Source organism: Ursus maritimus, unplaced genomic scaffold (assembly GCF_017311325.1).
Source record: "Ursus maritimus isolate PB19 unplaced genomic scaffold, ASM1731132v1 scaffold_7, whole genome shotgun sequence".
Taxonomy (NCBI): domain Eukaryota; kingdom Metazoa; phylum Chordata; class Mammalia; order Carnivora; family Ursidae; genus Ursus; species Ursus maritimus.
In genome coordinates, this window is record NW_024426885.1 from 46,713,629 (window position 1) to 46,728,711 (window position 15,083).

General features: G+C 44.9%; 1 protein-coding gene across 1 annotated transcript; it reads right to left on the reverse strand.

The window, feature by feature from the left end:
- Nucleotides 1-3,087: 3,087 nt before the first annotated feature.
- Nucleotides 3,088-3,324, reverse strand: LOC121101216 (small nuclear ribonucleoprotein E-like). Its single transcript, XM_040624083.1, has one exon. The coding sequence runs from the start codon at nucleotides 3,322-3,324 to the stop codon at nucleotides 3,088-3,090; it is 237 nt and encodes a 78-aa protein (XP_040480017.1).
- Between the last annotated feature and the right edge of the window lie 11,759 nt (nucleotides 3,325-15,083).

The following is a 15,083-nucleotide window of genomic DNA, read 5'->3' on the forward strand; positions in this document are numbered from 1 at the left end:
TCAAGTCCTGCGTATTCTAAAAATTCTAGTCTAATCTCACTCCCGAACAGCCAAATTTACCTCTTACTGAGCTAGAATCAGCATTTCTGCTTTGAGGCAAATTTCCTCGCTAAGATTGACCCCAAATGACATATTCCTGCCCATCGTATTTTGCCCCAGCCATCAGCCCACCAGAATTTCTCCCCGCTCCTCTCTGCTTATCTGCTGGGGCTGGGACTTCCTGCCCAGGTGGCAGCCCTGAGGGGACAGCCATCACTGGAGCACTTAGCTTACAAACTAAATTTATACCTCAGTCGGAAACATGTGACCCGCTCTCCCATTAAAGCTTCACAACACACACATTCTTCAATATATTTAGGTTCATAAAGGAATAAAATCTGGGGACTGGTTTAGAATTCACTCATCTACCCTTTCAGTCCTAGGGAACTGAGTTAAAAGCAGAATGATTCCAGGGCAAAGATATTTGCCTATACTCTCTTTTTCCTTTCTTTTTCCTTCCTCCCTTCCTTCCTTCCTTCCTTCCTTCCTTCCTTCCTTCCTTCCTTCCTTTTTGTTTCTTCTTAGTTCAGTGGTTTTCAAATTTGGGGTGCAAAATTCTCAATGTCAGTATGATTTAAAGAGTCCAAGGCCTGTGTAACTTTAGGTCACAAGCTGGCTTGAGGACCAGCCCCTTCGTAAGGTGCTTCTATAGTCTGGAGCATACCCATAGTTGAGAGCAGGCTTTGGAGTCCAGGGTGACCTTGGGCAGGTTTCTTATCCCTTTTCAATCCCATTTGTAAAATGGGGGTGATGGTGGGACTCCCTCACAGGAAATGTTTGCTGAAGGGGGATTAGTGGGTCTGGGCCTCATACCCTGGTCTCTGGCACCTGCTACATGTCCCTCTTTGCCCTCAGATGAACTTAGAAATTGTCATTAGCATCACCCCCAGCTGGTATCATGGCCACGGCCACCTGCCCTTCACACCCAGGGACTGTGCCCAATGCCACAAAGCTGGGGCCCGAAACCACGTCCTCCATTTCTCAGTGGACCAGGGAACTCTTGGAATTTAGGGAGACAGGGCCCAGCCTCTCCTGTGCTCTCCCAGCATGCTTTCTTTTTTCAACAGTAAGTCTTGGAGGTAATTGCATGCTCACATACATAGAGTTCATTCACTGAAACATTTCCTTAGTATACCATACACCATTTTTGCACATTTGTTTCATTATCTGTGGACCAGATTCTTGGAAGCAAAATTGCAGAGTCAAAGGGTATGCACATTCAACATTGCTGTAGGTATTGGCCGATGGCCCTCCACAAAGGCCGTACAAATTTACCTTCCTACCAACAGAATATGAGGCTTACAACCTGATGTAAAGATAGAGTCATCGGGAGACCCGGAACTGAAGCGATGGGTCAGTACGAGGCCCATCTGAGCCTGAAAGGATGAGCCTTCAGCCGNCGGAAGAAAGGCTGCCTCCTTCAGACTGAGGTTGGGCAGAACGGCAGCATTCCCACCGCCCCCCACCCCCCACAGCTCACAGGGACATAGGATGGATTACTTAGGAACCCAAGGTTGCAGGATGCTGCATGCTGTTGAGAAGGGAGAACAAAAACCTTTATCTCGAGTCTGTGGCAGGGGGATCACAGTTTTGGTTCTCAATCGCTTTTGGATCATGGATCCCTTTGGGGATTTGATAAAAGCAAGGGACCTGTGCCCTGAGTACACACATTCCCACCCACCCGTGTACATGCAACTTTGCATATGATTTCAAAGAGCTAACCCAAAATCTCAACGTACATGAGACATCAGGTAGAAAGCCCAAATTGACCTTCTGGAGGGAGAGACCCCATAGAGTCCCAAGCCATTCTAACCCTCCCGGACAAGCCGATCGTAACCCGCTAGGGCGAGCTATCCCACAGCTGCTCACAGGTTCGTAAGCGAGCCCACGTGAGATCAGCGGAGACCAGTGGGAGAACCGCTCAGCCGAACCCAGCCCAGATTGGCAACCTGCAGAATCACGAGCTAAAGAATGGTTGATGTCTAAAACCATTAAGTGTGGGGATGGTTTATTATAAAGCAAAAGCTAACGGATACAATCGCCATGAAGAACACTTGCGAGTGCTATTGGGGGACACAAAAGAAGGCTGGAACAGATGGAAAGACATTCTATGTTCTTGAGTAGGATGAAGCAAGATCATGGGGATGTCGATTTTCCCTAAATTATTCTATAAATTAAATAAGCTACAAAGGAAACACAAATGGGATCTTTTTATATTCAGACGAGCTGATTCCAAAGTTCTTATAGAAAAATAGAGTCAAGAAGAATCAGGGGGATGGGGCGCCTGGGTGGCCCAGTCCTTAAGGGTCTGCCTTCTGCTCAGGGCGTGATCCCAGCGTTCTGGGATCGAGCCCCACATCAGGCTCCTCTGCTGGGAGCCTGCTTCTTCCTCTCCCACTCCCCCTGCTTGTGTTCCCTCTCTCGCTGGCTGTCTCTGTCAAATAAATAAATAAATAAATCTTTAAAAAAAAAGAAGAAGAAGAAGAAGAATCGGGGGGCGGGGGAATCTAGAAGAGAAGAGGAAGAGAAACTATCCCTATCAGATATTAGAGCACATTACGAAGCTTCAGTAATGAAAAGCAGGCTCCCGAATATATCAACATATCAGATAAACAGAATAGGAAATCCAGAAACAGATCCAAGTCTATAGAAGGGTTTGATACATGCTGAAGGCAACTTTTTATATCAGTAAAGGAAACAAGGATTGTTCAATTAATGTCCCTGGGGAAAGTAGATAGTCATCTGAAAAAATATAAAATTAGGTAGTCACATTTACCTCAAGATTCCAACGTAAAAAAAAAAGAAACCATGAAGAATTAGAAAAAAGAATCCATCTGTGTGCTATTTTTTTAATAAAAACAATCCCACCACATTGACTGTCATCTGATAATAACATAAAGGTAATCAAAACAATATGAGCAAATGTTTTCGAACTGTACTCTCAACTGAGGACACCTAAAGAATAAACTATATTTGCCTTCTTGAGAATTTCTCACCTCATTGATCGTTTGTCGTTGGAGATACTTTGGAGTAGGGTAATATCTCCTTTTAGCATGATCGCTGCAGTTGTTTTCTCGACTTAGTTTTAGAATGAATCTCTTCTGCATTATCTAATACGAAGTTCAAGTATTCATCCAAACCAATGATATGGCCCTCTGTCTGAATATTTACTTGCTCGTAAAGCCACACCTGAATCCGAGAGCTATTTTGCAAGTATCTGAAGATGAGGTTGATGGGCCGCACCATCACCTTCTGCACTTTATGGCCCTCGCCACGGTGCGTCATGGCGAGAGCTGATGAAGAGCACACGCCCACGTAGTTTTTTAAAGACTTATAGTGGGAAAGGTTTGTCTAACTATGATATAAAACACAAAAGTCATAAAAGGACATTAAATAGAAATAGCGGTAAATTGTACTCTATAAGAATTTTAAATTCTTTGTTAAAATTATCGTAAGCATACTGAAAAGACAATCATGAAACTGGGATAAATGTGTGCAATTCATATCATAGACAGAGGTGAACTTCCTTAATATGTAAAGAACGCCCACAATTCAATAAGGAAAAGCTTTACAACACAATAGAAAAAGGAGTAAATGATATGAATATCTAGGTCACAGAAAAGGAAATACAAATAGTTCTGGATTTTTTTAAAGATTTTATTTATTTGAGAGAGAGAGGGTGTGCGCAAGTTGGGGGAGAAGCAGAGGGAGAGGGACGAGCAGACTCTGCACTGAGGTCGGAGCCTGATATGGGGCTCGATCTCAGAACCCTGAGATCATGACCTGAGCCAAAATCAAGAGTCGGAGTTTCAACCAACTGAGCCACGTAGACACCAAAGTTCGGGATATTTTAAAAGATACTTGACCTTACTCATAATAAAAGAAATTCAAATTAAAATTACACTCAAAAAACAATTTCCCATCTATCATGTTGAGGAAAGTATCTAAGAGTTTTATAACACACTGGTTGGAGGTTGTGTGAGGAAAAAGGCATTTGCACGCACTGCTGACATGAGCGTATACTGGAGTCGCCTCTGTAAGTCAATTTCACATTATCAGACAAAACTGCAAATGCATAGAGCCTCTGAACCAGAAATACAGACATATTCTGATGCAGGCAAATAATGCATGGACAAGGATTTTCCCTGCAGCATTATTTGTGATAGCATGTAATAAAATCTATGCAGCTGTAAAAGAAAAAGAAGTTCTTTTATGTGCTGATACGGAAAGATCTCTAAAAAATTAGTGGAGATAAATAAAGTATACAATATACTAATATTTGGAATGAAACAGAATGAATGCATGTTTATTTGCCTATATATGAATAAAATAACTCTTGAGATGTATATAGGAGCATACATTTTTATTCTACTTGTGTGTGTTTTTTCCTAAACTTACACATAGTTACTTATCAAAGAAGCTAGCACTCTCTTACGTGTTTAAATTTGTAAATACAAATCCATGTTTAACAGAAAATTGCATTGTTATGCGGATGAATTTTATTTTTCAAGTGAAGTTTTGTAGTTTATCAGCTTGAAAATAATTTCTAGGATCTTTAGGTAACTTAAAACCTCGGACTGAGACACCTGGGTGGCTCAGTCGGTTAAGCGTCTGCCTTCGGCTCAGGTCATGATCCCAGGGTCCTGGGATCGAATCCCACATCAGGCTCCCTGCTCAGCGGGTAGTCTGCTTCCCCCTCTGCCTGCTGCTCCCACTACTTGTGCTCTCGCTCTCTCTGACAAATAAATAAATAAAACCTAAAAAGCAAAAAACCTTGGGCTGATTGATTTGATTAGTGTGCATTCACCGGGGATGTAGATTATTTCTAAGCAAGATGGGATATTGAGACTTGCATCCTAAGCATAATTTAAGTTCATGTACTTTTGCTACAGACAGCCTGTATCTTTGGATCTCTTCACGAGCAGGTGCATTTTTGCTCCTTGGAGAAGCTGTACTCTAGGGGATGCCCGTGGCAGCAGAAAATTGTGTTGCGTTCTTGCGAATTCTGTTTGTTTGCTAAAATGCTAATGGTGGACAGTGGACCGGCATGAGTAGTCCAATCTCTGGTTCTCTCTGCGAAATAGAAGCTGCTTTGCTTACACGTTATAATCAATGAGCACGAGTGACACTATGCTGAAGAGCAGTAGTGTTAGAGAAACACAACCGTGTGTGCTTCTGTTCTCACCAGGGCAAGAGCAGTTTTTCCTAAAGCGGCAGTATGCACGTTGGTTTGGGGGGGGTTGGTTTGTTTGTTTTGGGTTTGCTTGTTTGGTGAAACTCCCTTACATTCTTCAAGCATATTGAGGACACCAAGCAGCTTTTTGTGTGGGTTGTAACTGGTGATATTTACTTTCTTGGAAATTGAAACCGAAAAAAATTTTAATGCTTATTTATTTATTTAAAGATTTTATTTATTTATTCGACAGAGATAGAGACAGCCAGCGAGAGAGGGAACACAGCAGGGGGAGTGGGAGAGAAAGAAGCAGGCTCATAGCAGAGGAGCCTGATGTGGGGCTCCATCCCATAACGCCAGGATCACGCCCTGAGCCGAAGGCAGACGCTTAACGACTGCACCACTCAGGCGCCCCTTAATGCTTATTTAGTAATTCATTTGAAAATAGCAAAAATGAACGCATTGCCGGTTAATGGCATCTCAGCAGCGTTACAGAATTAGTTCTGACCTCATGGGTCCTCTGAGATCAATCCTAAAGAGTCAGTTTGTAGTAAAATAGGCAAGAGCATTAATGAAAGTCTTACAATGATTTTTGTTTGTCTTGGTTTATAACACTTGAGTCTGAGACACTAGGAAATGTGTTTAAAATATTAGAAAAATTTGCTTACTGTTCATAGCCCTGTTTTCTTGGTTTCCCGTTTTCTTGTTACCCATAATATGAAGGGTTTTTCTTTTTCCCATGTGACTGCTTAGAGAGCAAAGACTCCCAGTTTTACCAGAATAATTATCTAACTTTTACGTTGATTTTATTATGTCTTTAATTATTTAAGAAAACCAGGTTTCTTGATTAGGAGAGAGTTCAAGGGCTGTACAGTCTGTCGTTTCCTTTAGTGTCACTTTCAGTAGACAGACAAGCAGTATTTCTCAGGCACCCGTGATCCTACCTTAAGTGTTCAAATCTCCCGACAACTTTGGGTTCTTGCCTTCCTCAAATCAATCCTAAACGTAAAGCAAAGTAAAATTGTAAGGCTCTCTGAGATCTCCCAGAAAGCCCAAGGAGAATCACGAGAGATTTGTTACTTCACCTTATAAAAAGAAAGGTGCCAGAAATAATTAGGTCCATTTGATGTACTACCGATGACCTGCATGGGAAGAGATGAAATTGTTTTTGATCAAAAGAGGAGGAAACCATAGGAAATCTTCTTTCATTGGAAAACTATGCATTGCCTGTAAGACCCCCTTCCTCATTTTGGTTTTGATTCCATGGGAGCTGTTTTGTAATTCTATAAAATGGAGCTAACTGGTAGCAATGAAAAATAATGTTTGTCCCTAGACATTCACATTCTGTCCTGACGATTAGAAGTTCCCACTCTGGAAGAAGCTGGTTTTGCTTCCATTCACACATTCGTTTCAATATTCCTGTATTTCTACACGCTTGTGCTTTTAAACTTCTCCTTTGAACCAATTATCATCGGCCTTGCTCCCTCATTGAATCAGTGAAATAAAATCTTTAACACGTGTTTGTGTTATATCTGAGAGACACCATTTCACCTTTCTTAAAAAAATGTATCTTTTAATAATGCATAGGACAGAAGCCTCGCTCGTCACAATTCATTACAAAAATGGTAGGCATTGGAGTTAGCTCTTTCCCTAATCCTCCTTGAGAACAACTAGAAGGCAACTGAAAGATCAGTAGCTGACATAGACCTACGCTGATGTAATCTGGCCCTTCCCAGCATGGGGCAGCCTCGGCAAGTCATTTCCTTTCCCTACACCTCCCCACCCTTCTAGCTGGGTGGGCCTAAAATAATCCCTTCCCATCCAACAGCCCCAGTGGGGGCTGGGTCAAGCGTCCCAGCCCTGCAAGGCTAGCATCAAACACGTTTAAGTCTAGACTTCAGCAAGCGTGTGGGCGGGAGGCCAGAGTAGAGGTGATAAAGGTCATTACCAATTTTCGTGCTCTTTCCATTACTGCCCACAGGCTTTCTCAACTAGGATTAAGAGAAAGAATTCAACTCCAATGCCTGGGGTGTTTTTGTTTGTTTGTTTTAAGATTTTATTGATTTGTCAGAGAGAGAGAGAGAGAAAGAGCACAAGCAGGGGGAGCAGCAGGCAGAGGGAGAAGGAGGCTCCCTGCTGAGCAAGGAGCTCGATGTGGGACTCAATCCCAGGACCCTGGGATCATGACCTGAGCCGAAGTCAGACACTTAGTGGACTGAGCCACCCAGGTGTCCCTTTAGTGCCTGAAGTTTAGAGATTGCTCTTATTCTGTTCGGTTAATGGGGAGTTGCTCCAGCAGCTGAGCTGAAATGAAGACAACGTGAAGATTTTTTTAAACTTTTTTTAAGCTTTTTTTAATTTTAATTTTAATTTATTTTTATTTTTATTTTTTTGAGGGAGACAGAGCACGAGCAGGAGGGGCAGGAGAATCTCAAGCAGACTCCCTGCTTGGTGTGAAGCCCAGTGCAAGGCTCCATCTCACGACCCTGAGCCAAAACTAAGAGTTCGCTTCCACCGCTCAACCGACTGCCCCACCCAGGGGCCCCTCACACTTTGCTGAAGTATACAATATGTTCCCTTTAAGACTGGAACACAGCCGTGTGCTCAGCGCCCAGATCGCACTGCAGAACACTAGGGGGCCCTGAGGAGCCCCTCATTTCTTTGCAATGCACCTGCCTACCGTGGGACACACGAAGGGACTCAACACTGACTTCTCGCAGCATGGGTTAATTTTGTTTGTTCTCTCACTTCGTGTAAAGTGAACCATACAGAATTTTTTGGTGAAACTTTCTTTCCTGAATTGTCTTTTTGTAAGATTCATCCATGTTGTTGCATGCAGGGTAGATCTGTCCGTGATCTGATCAGCTGTCATGGGGATTTGGGTAGTTTCTGCGTCGGACTGCGGTGGTAGTGCAGATCTCCATTCCCGTCCATGTCTTTTCGTGACCATGTGCCACCGTTCGGTATACACCCGGGAGTGGAAGTGTAGATGGTATTTATTTCTGCATCTATCAATCTGCCTCTGCACACAGAGCCATGGGTTCATGCTGATATTTCCAATTCTGATCGAGCACAACAGGGCTCATTTTGCCCTTCCCCCTTTACTTATTTGCAATTCTTTTCTTTGACAGTGAGGAACCTAGCTCCCATTAAATACATTTACTTATTTGCTCAATCTTAGAACACCCATAAAATAGCTTCAGAACTGCTAGCCCATATTCCTTAGTTCTACCAGGTGAGAGGGCCTAGAAGCAAGGATACCCTGGCAGCAGTGAGCACACCCAGCACCCAGATCTTTGTTTCTAAATACCATTCTCCAAGACGAGGAATCCGGGTTCCTTGGAGAAGCGACTGAGCCCAGGATGGGAGCGATGGGAGGAGGAGATGAGCCCGAAACATCTTGGGGTTGTCAGGAAGTAAGGAAGTGCTCAGAATAGAATGGGAGTATTTCAAAAGGATACAGGAGCCAACTTGAAGATGCTCCTAGTGGCCATATCTGGGACAATTTGAGCAACAAAACAAATGATGTTAGTAATGGATTATAACCTGTAGAATAGAATAAATATCCATGAGTCCATACTGAAATAATTGGATAAATACATAAATGGGAGAGAAGGGACAGTTCTTCTGTCAATTGTTAATTGAATCTCAATTAATAAACGCAGAAGAAGGAGTTATGGAGACAGAAAATCACCTTTGGAAAGCCAAGAGTAATAAAATTACAGATACGAATCAGCAGTGAATGCTAAAATTAGTAGGTTGAAAGTATGATGATAAATAGGGGAATTGTATAGTCTCAGAGTATCTCCCCGTAGGATACTTGTTAATTATAAAAGGAAACGCAAGAATTTTTGAGTGGAGAAAGAAACCTGGCAGACATCACCTTTACCTCATCATCCTCCCACGTTATCATTACTAGTAAAGAGACGTGGAAATAGCACATGTGCTTCCTGACCCGACGAACTGGGAAGGACATGCCATCACTGCTGTGGGACTCTCGCCAAAAACGCATAACCAACCTCATCGTGAGAAAACATCAGACAGACTCAGGGTGAAAAACATTCTATAACACAATTGGCCAATTCTCTTCAAAAATGTGAAGGTTATGAAGGAAAAAATAACTGACCTGGACTCTTCAGATAAATCCTCCAAGTTCTGAGACACACACACAAAAAGAGCAGCTGTTCTAGATTAAAGGGGCCCAAAGAGACATGACAAGTGAACGCGCTGTGGGGTCTCGGATGGCATCCTGGACCAGAACAAGAGCAGTAGGGGCACAACTGGCAACATCTGAATAAACTCTGTAAATCCTTTCATTCTAATACATTAATGTCCATTTCCGGCTTTGCTCATTCTCCTGTAGTCATTCAAGATGTTAGTATTTGGGGAAGTTGGTAAAGCCTCTATGGGAACTTGCTGTATTATTTTTCTGTCTAAAATTTTTTCAAAAGAAAAAGACTTTTAAAAGAAGAAGGGGATTGGGTATGATTATCTCATGCTTTGGCCAAAAATCCTTCCAGCAGCTCTGCCCAGAGCATACAGGCAGAATCTCCCAAGGGTGACATTCAAGGCTCTCCATAACCAGGCCAAACTTCCCCCCACTGGTCTCGAAGGCAGGTAGTACGCACTGCTTAGAAAAGTCCTCATATGTAAAGATCACCTTCATGGACCCGGGACTCTGAACCTTCCTCTGGAAGCAGCATTTGCCGCTGGCTCTTACTTGGTCAGCAATTGACTTTCCTGACTCCCTGGAAACCCTGAACTTCCTCCGAGGGCCCCCGCAAGCCTGTCAGGCAGTGCTCACACCCTTTCTATCCTCAGGAAACTCACAACCCGCAAAGAAGGCAAGGAAACAGCCGTGCCAGGCTCGGGAGCGCTCAGGAAAGCAGGTGAGAGGCAGGCAGGGGGATTCACAGTTTCTGCTGGGAGGGGGTGTTACTGTTACCCCCTCTTTGCTGGTGAGAAAATTGAAGTTTAGAGGATGGAGGTCATCTTCCTAAGGCTCCGCGGCCAGTGAGGACAGAGTCAAGGTTTAAACCCACTTCCTCCCCTCCCCTACTGACGGATTCTAACGGAAATGCTTCGAATCGTCAGCCAAGTAGGGTCCGAAACAGTTTATATTTTACCCCAGCTCCAGCCTCCGGCAGCAAAATAAGATCTTCCTAGAAAGCAGCAGGGCGCCTGGCTGGCTGGGTCGGAGCGTGTGACTTTCGATCTCAGGGTTGTGGGTTCAGGCCCCACGTGGGGGTGTAGAGGTGACTTAAATAAATAAATAAATATTTAACTTAAAACAAAGAATAAAAAAAGAAAGCACTGCAGACAAAATTCTTAAATCGCTGGGGGAAACGCCAGCTGACCCCGCACCCACCGAGCCATGGAGAATACTGGAATCCAGCATCATGAACACATTCTTGGGAAGTGTCAATGCCTTTTACGATGACCTGAATGGACATGGAGCAATGTGAATCTGCAAAAATATCTCGAAGGTGAGCAGGTGGGAGACCTTGCCAGACCCCTTAGGCTTCCGAAAAGCCTGATTCGTGGCTTTACAGAACACGGGCTGGCAAGGTGCTCTTGCCAAGCTCTGGAATGACCACAGACCCACCTCCTACAGCAGCAGCTGAAAGTGACTGAGAAATGGAGCTCACAGTGCTTCCAGCTCTTCTTGACACAGTGGGAACCAGTGAGCGTCTGCTCTCGGGGCTGTGATTATTGATATTATCCTTGTTAACATTAAACTTCTCCCCTCCCTCACTTCTTGTCTCCCTATACTCAGCAGACTTTCCCATCTCCTTACATCTTCTCCTATCTGGGAAGATTCAGGACTTCATGCAAGAAAGGGAGTAAAGTTAAAAACAAAAGGTTCTTTGGGGCACCTGGGTGGCTCAGTCGTTGAGCGTCTGCCTTCGGCTCAGGGCGTAATCCCCACGTTCTGGGATCGAGCCCCGCATCAGGCTCCTCTGCTGGGAGCCTGCTTCTTCCTCTCCCACTCCCCCTGCTTGTGTTCTCTCTCTCGCTGGCTGTCTCTATCTCTGTCGAATAAATAAATAAAATCTTTAAAAAAAAGAAAAAGGTTCTTAAATTTCAGTTTTTCAATTCCCACCCCCTTGCCCCCCACCACTTTCCACCAGGCAACGGAGACATCTAAGTCCATACCCCACCGGTTGGCTTCCTTCACCACAGCTTCCGGAGCGCTGGGCTAATAGCCCCCTCCATCTATGTGGAGAGGAGGTGGCCTGGCCCACCCAGCCCTGAGGGCTTTCCATCTTGCCTGTGCTGAGACAGGAAGACAAGAGGGCTTTGTGTGGCCCAGCTCTGATACTTCAAGGCACTGAGTCCCTCTCTGTTGGGCTGAGAGATGGCCAGCCCCCATTTCCTGTCTCCTTTGGCCCTTTGCCTTAGGCGCGGGCTGGGAGAGCAAGCCTGTGCCTGGCTCCCTTCCCTTTGTCCCCCCCCCCCATAGGAGGCCCACGCATTCTGCAGCGTGGCCTGTGGAGGCGTGGACACCCTTGGAGCAAATCCCCACATTTCTACATGGGATCTGTGTGACCTTGGGCCACCTCTTAACTTCTCTGAGCCTCACATTGTGGATCTTGGCATCATTTACGAAGGCTGCTATGGGTGTTTCCCCCCTGACTGCCAAGAACTCGCCACTCTGAGCCCCCAAATACCCCATTTGCCCTTTACTCACCCCCCTCCCCCCAGACTTCCTAACTACCTACTTGCTGGCCTGGAGCCTGAGAGTCAAGAGGCCTGTTATGACTTAAAAGCATGGATTTTAGAATCACATCTACCCGGCTTCCCACCTGGGGTCGGCCCCGCTCTGAACTTGACCAAGCATATCTCATTGGAAAAATGGAGATAAGCATACCCCCTGGATAGGTTTATTGGCACAAGGATTAAATGAGAAAACCCATGGATAGCCTTGGCCCAAGACCAGGTTCCAAGAAGGTCAGCAAGTAACAGTGTAACAAGACACAGCGACACTAACTGTCACTCGCCCAATGGGTCACCGACTTGCTTAAGGCCCAGCATAGGGTTGACATATTGCCCTAGTTTCTGGCACGGATGCCAGAATTTTTAATTTTGCTGGTCATTTCTAGAGAATGTTGGAAGGAGGATATTAACAAACTGCTTAATATCATCTGGCCGGGAAGTTTTCCTGTGAGTGTTTAGGCAGATTTCTGTTGGTGTGTGGAACTCAATTGATTTCCAAACCCTCATCTCAGTGCGGCCAGTTCATGCGGTAACTCAGGTTGTTCTGCTCCTGCTGGGTTTTCTAAGAAAGCAATGGACGCTTAATCAGCAACACTTTGTCTCCTTCAGAATGCCTCTTTGTTTCCGCTTCATTGCATAGACTGTGCATAACTAATAGTGACTACAGTTGGGGCCTTTTTTTTTTTTTTAACTGGGCGTGGAGCCCAATGTGGGGCTTGAAACTCATGACCCTGAGATCAAGACCTGAACAGAGACCAAGAGTCAGATGCTTAACTGACTGAGCCACCCAGGTGCCCCTACGATTTCATCTTCACCTTATTCCTAGCCTACCAGGGGCTGCCTCTCTCCTCTCTCCCTTGTGTATGTGTGAACTGTTCGTTTGAGGCAAACGCGGTTTCCTTGTTAAGGAAATGTCCCTTCACTTCCTTTCTGTCTACCTCTCGGCTTGTTGTGTTTTAGTCTGGGATGGCTGTTTAATTTCATCAAACAATAATTTCAGCACTTATTGAAATGATAAGGTTCTCTTATTTGTGTTTCTTTGACCTTATGACAGACACGATGGCTAGAGATTTTTCTAGAACTCCACTTGGGAATGAATAGCTATTTTATTTTATGGTCTGATTATGCAAGAAGGAGTGTTAGGATATTTCGATGCCCATTTGGGAAAAAATTTTAAGTTTGAATCTTTCTTTGCAACCACATAAAAATTCTAGATGGAACAGAGATTATACCTTAAACATGCTTTACGCTAGTTGGAGAAAGTATTGGAAAATATTTTTATAGTCTTGATGTGAGGAATCATAAACAAGTTGTAAACCCTGGAAGCCGTAAAAGAGCAGACCGAGAGACTTGGTCACCTAAATATCTAAACTTCTGGATGATGAAAGACACCGCAAAGAAAGTTAAAGATAGTGGAAGAATGTATGTTGCCAACATACATCACAGGCACTGGATTAATAATCAGAATATGTAAAATGAGGGAAAATAGAAAAAAGTATTTGACTAGGCAATTAAAGATCAACTTCAATCATAATATATAGCATGCACATGAAAGCAACAAGATCACATTTTTCATCATCCAATTATCAACATTTTAAAGAAATAAATATCCGGCGTTGGAGAATGTGCCTGGCTGCTAGATGTGGGACTTCAGCGCGCCACTCCAGAAGTATTTTGTGTCAACGGCGCCCCCTGCAGCATGGCTCCAACATTAACTAGGAGGGAATTGGGTGCCCCATGGAGCGGAACTCCGTGCGTGCCTCCTCCTCCGAGCTTAATTAAGAGTTTTGGCATACCCAGCAAAATGTCCAAGTCCCTCTGACTCAGTGATTCTTTTTCCAGGAATCCAGCCTTTCAGAAACACATGGATGTGTAATGTGTACCCAGAGATACATGCAAAAGGATGTTCACTGAAGCCCGCTTTCTACTGGGGGGGGGGGCGGGCAGGAAACAAACCATCAATAGAAGACTGCCTGGACAGATAATGGTGCAGCCATTCATGAGATATCTTGCAACTCTTCAAAGGGATGAGGTGGATTTATGTGTACTAAAAGAATGATCTTCAAGATTTAATGTCATTACTAAGACGGACATAAAGGTGAAAGAGAACCCCCAAATAGCTATTATTCAATCCCAAGTATATAAGTTTGTGGGTGAAAATGCATAGACAAGGAACTGGAAGATTTCGCCACGCTGAGGGAACTGGACTGGACTGGCTGGCCCCGGGGTGGCGGGGGTTGGTGACAGGGAGGAGTTTCAGGCTTTACTCCGCATGCTGGATGCCTTCGTGACTCTACCACCACAAGGAAGCACAGCATCTGTGTTGTTTTCTTTGCAAATCACAAATATTAAGCAGCCCACTTGCTCTGAGCTGCAAGAATCCCTGTGGGTCCGGCTGTTCTTTGACAACGCTGGCTAAACTACTGAAGAATGTCCTACTGAGTGCGAGAAACTGTTGCCATTCTGAGCAAAGTTTTTGTGAGCCAGCTCCTCTGGGCATCCTCATCCCCAGGAGAGCTTTAGATCCAAGATCGGCCGTCTGGGGGCTCCTGGGTGGCGCAGTCGTTAAGGGTCTGCCTTCGGCTCAGGTCATGACCTCAGGGTCCTGGGATCGAGCCCCGCATCGGGCTCCCTGCTCAGCGGGAAGCCTGCTTCTCCCTCTCTCATTCCCCCTGCTGGTGTTCCCTCTCTCGCTGTGTCCGATAAATAAATAAAATCATATAAAAAAAAAAAAGATGTGCTGTCTCGGCACAGGAATCTCTGTGCTTGTGGCTATTATCTGGGTAGGGTGGTGGCTGCAGAGGGCAGCTGCACCGCCGCGGGTGGGAACCGAGAAGGTGGCGAGGCGCCCTGCATCCACAAGGGTTCTCGGGAACCCCAGTGGGGACGCCCGGTGGGTAAGGGTCTGCACCAGTGGCCTAGTGCGGCCAGGCCAGCCACGCAGAGCTCTGCAGTGCAGACCGTACGGCTGCAGCTTTCGATTTTTGTTTTCACTAAAAGTTAACTTTTTTGTTTTTGTTTTTGCACTTTTTGGGTGCGTGAGTATTCGACTATTACATTCTAAACTGCAGGGGAGATGGAGATTTGAAGTTCCCTGGAAAACTCACCCGTCTCTTCCTCGGGGTTTGCTTAGCTGGAGAAGGAGCCCCCGGCT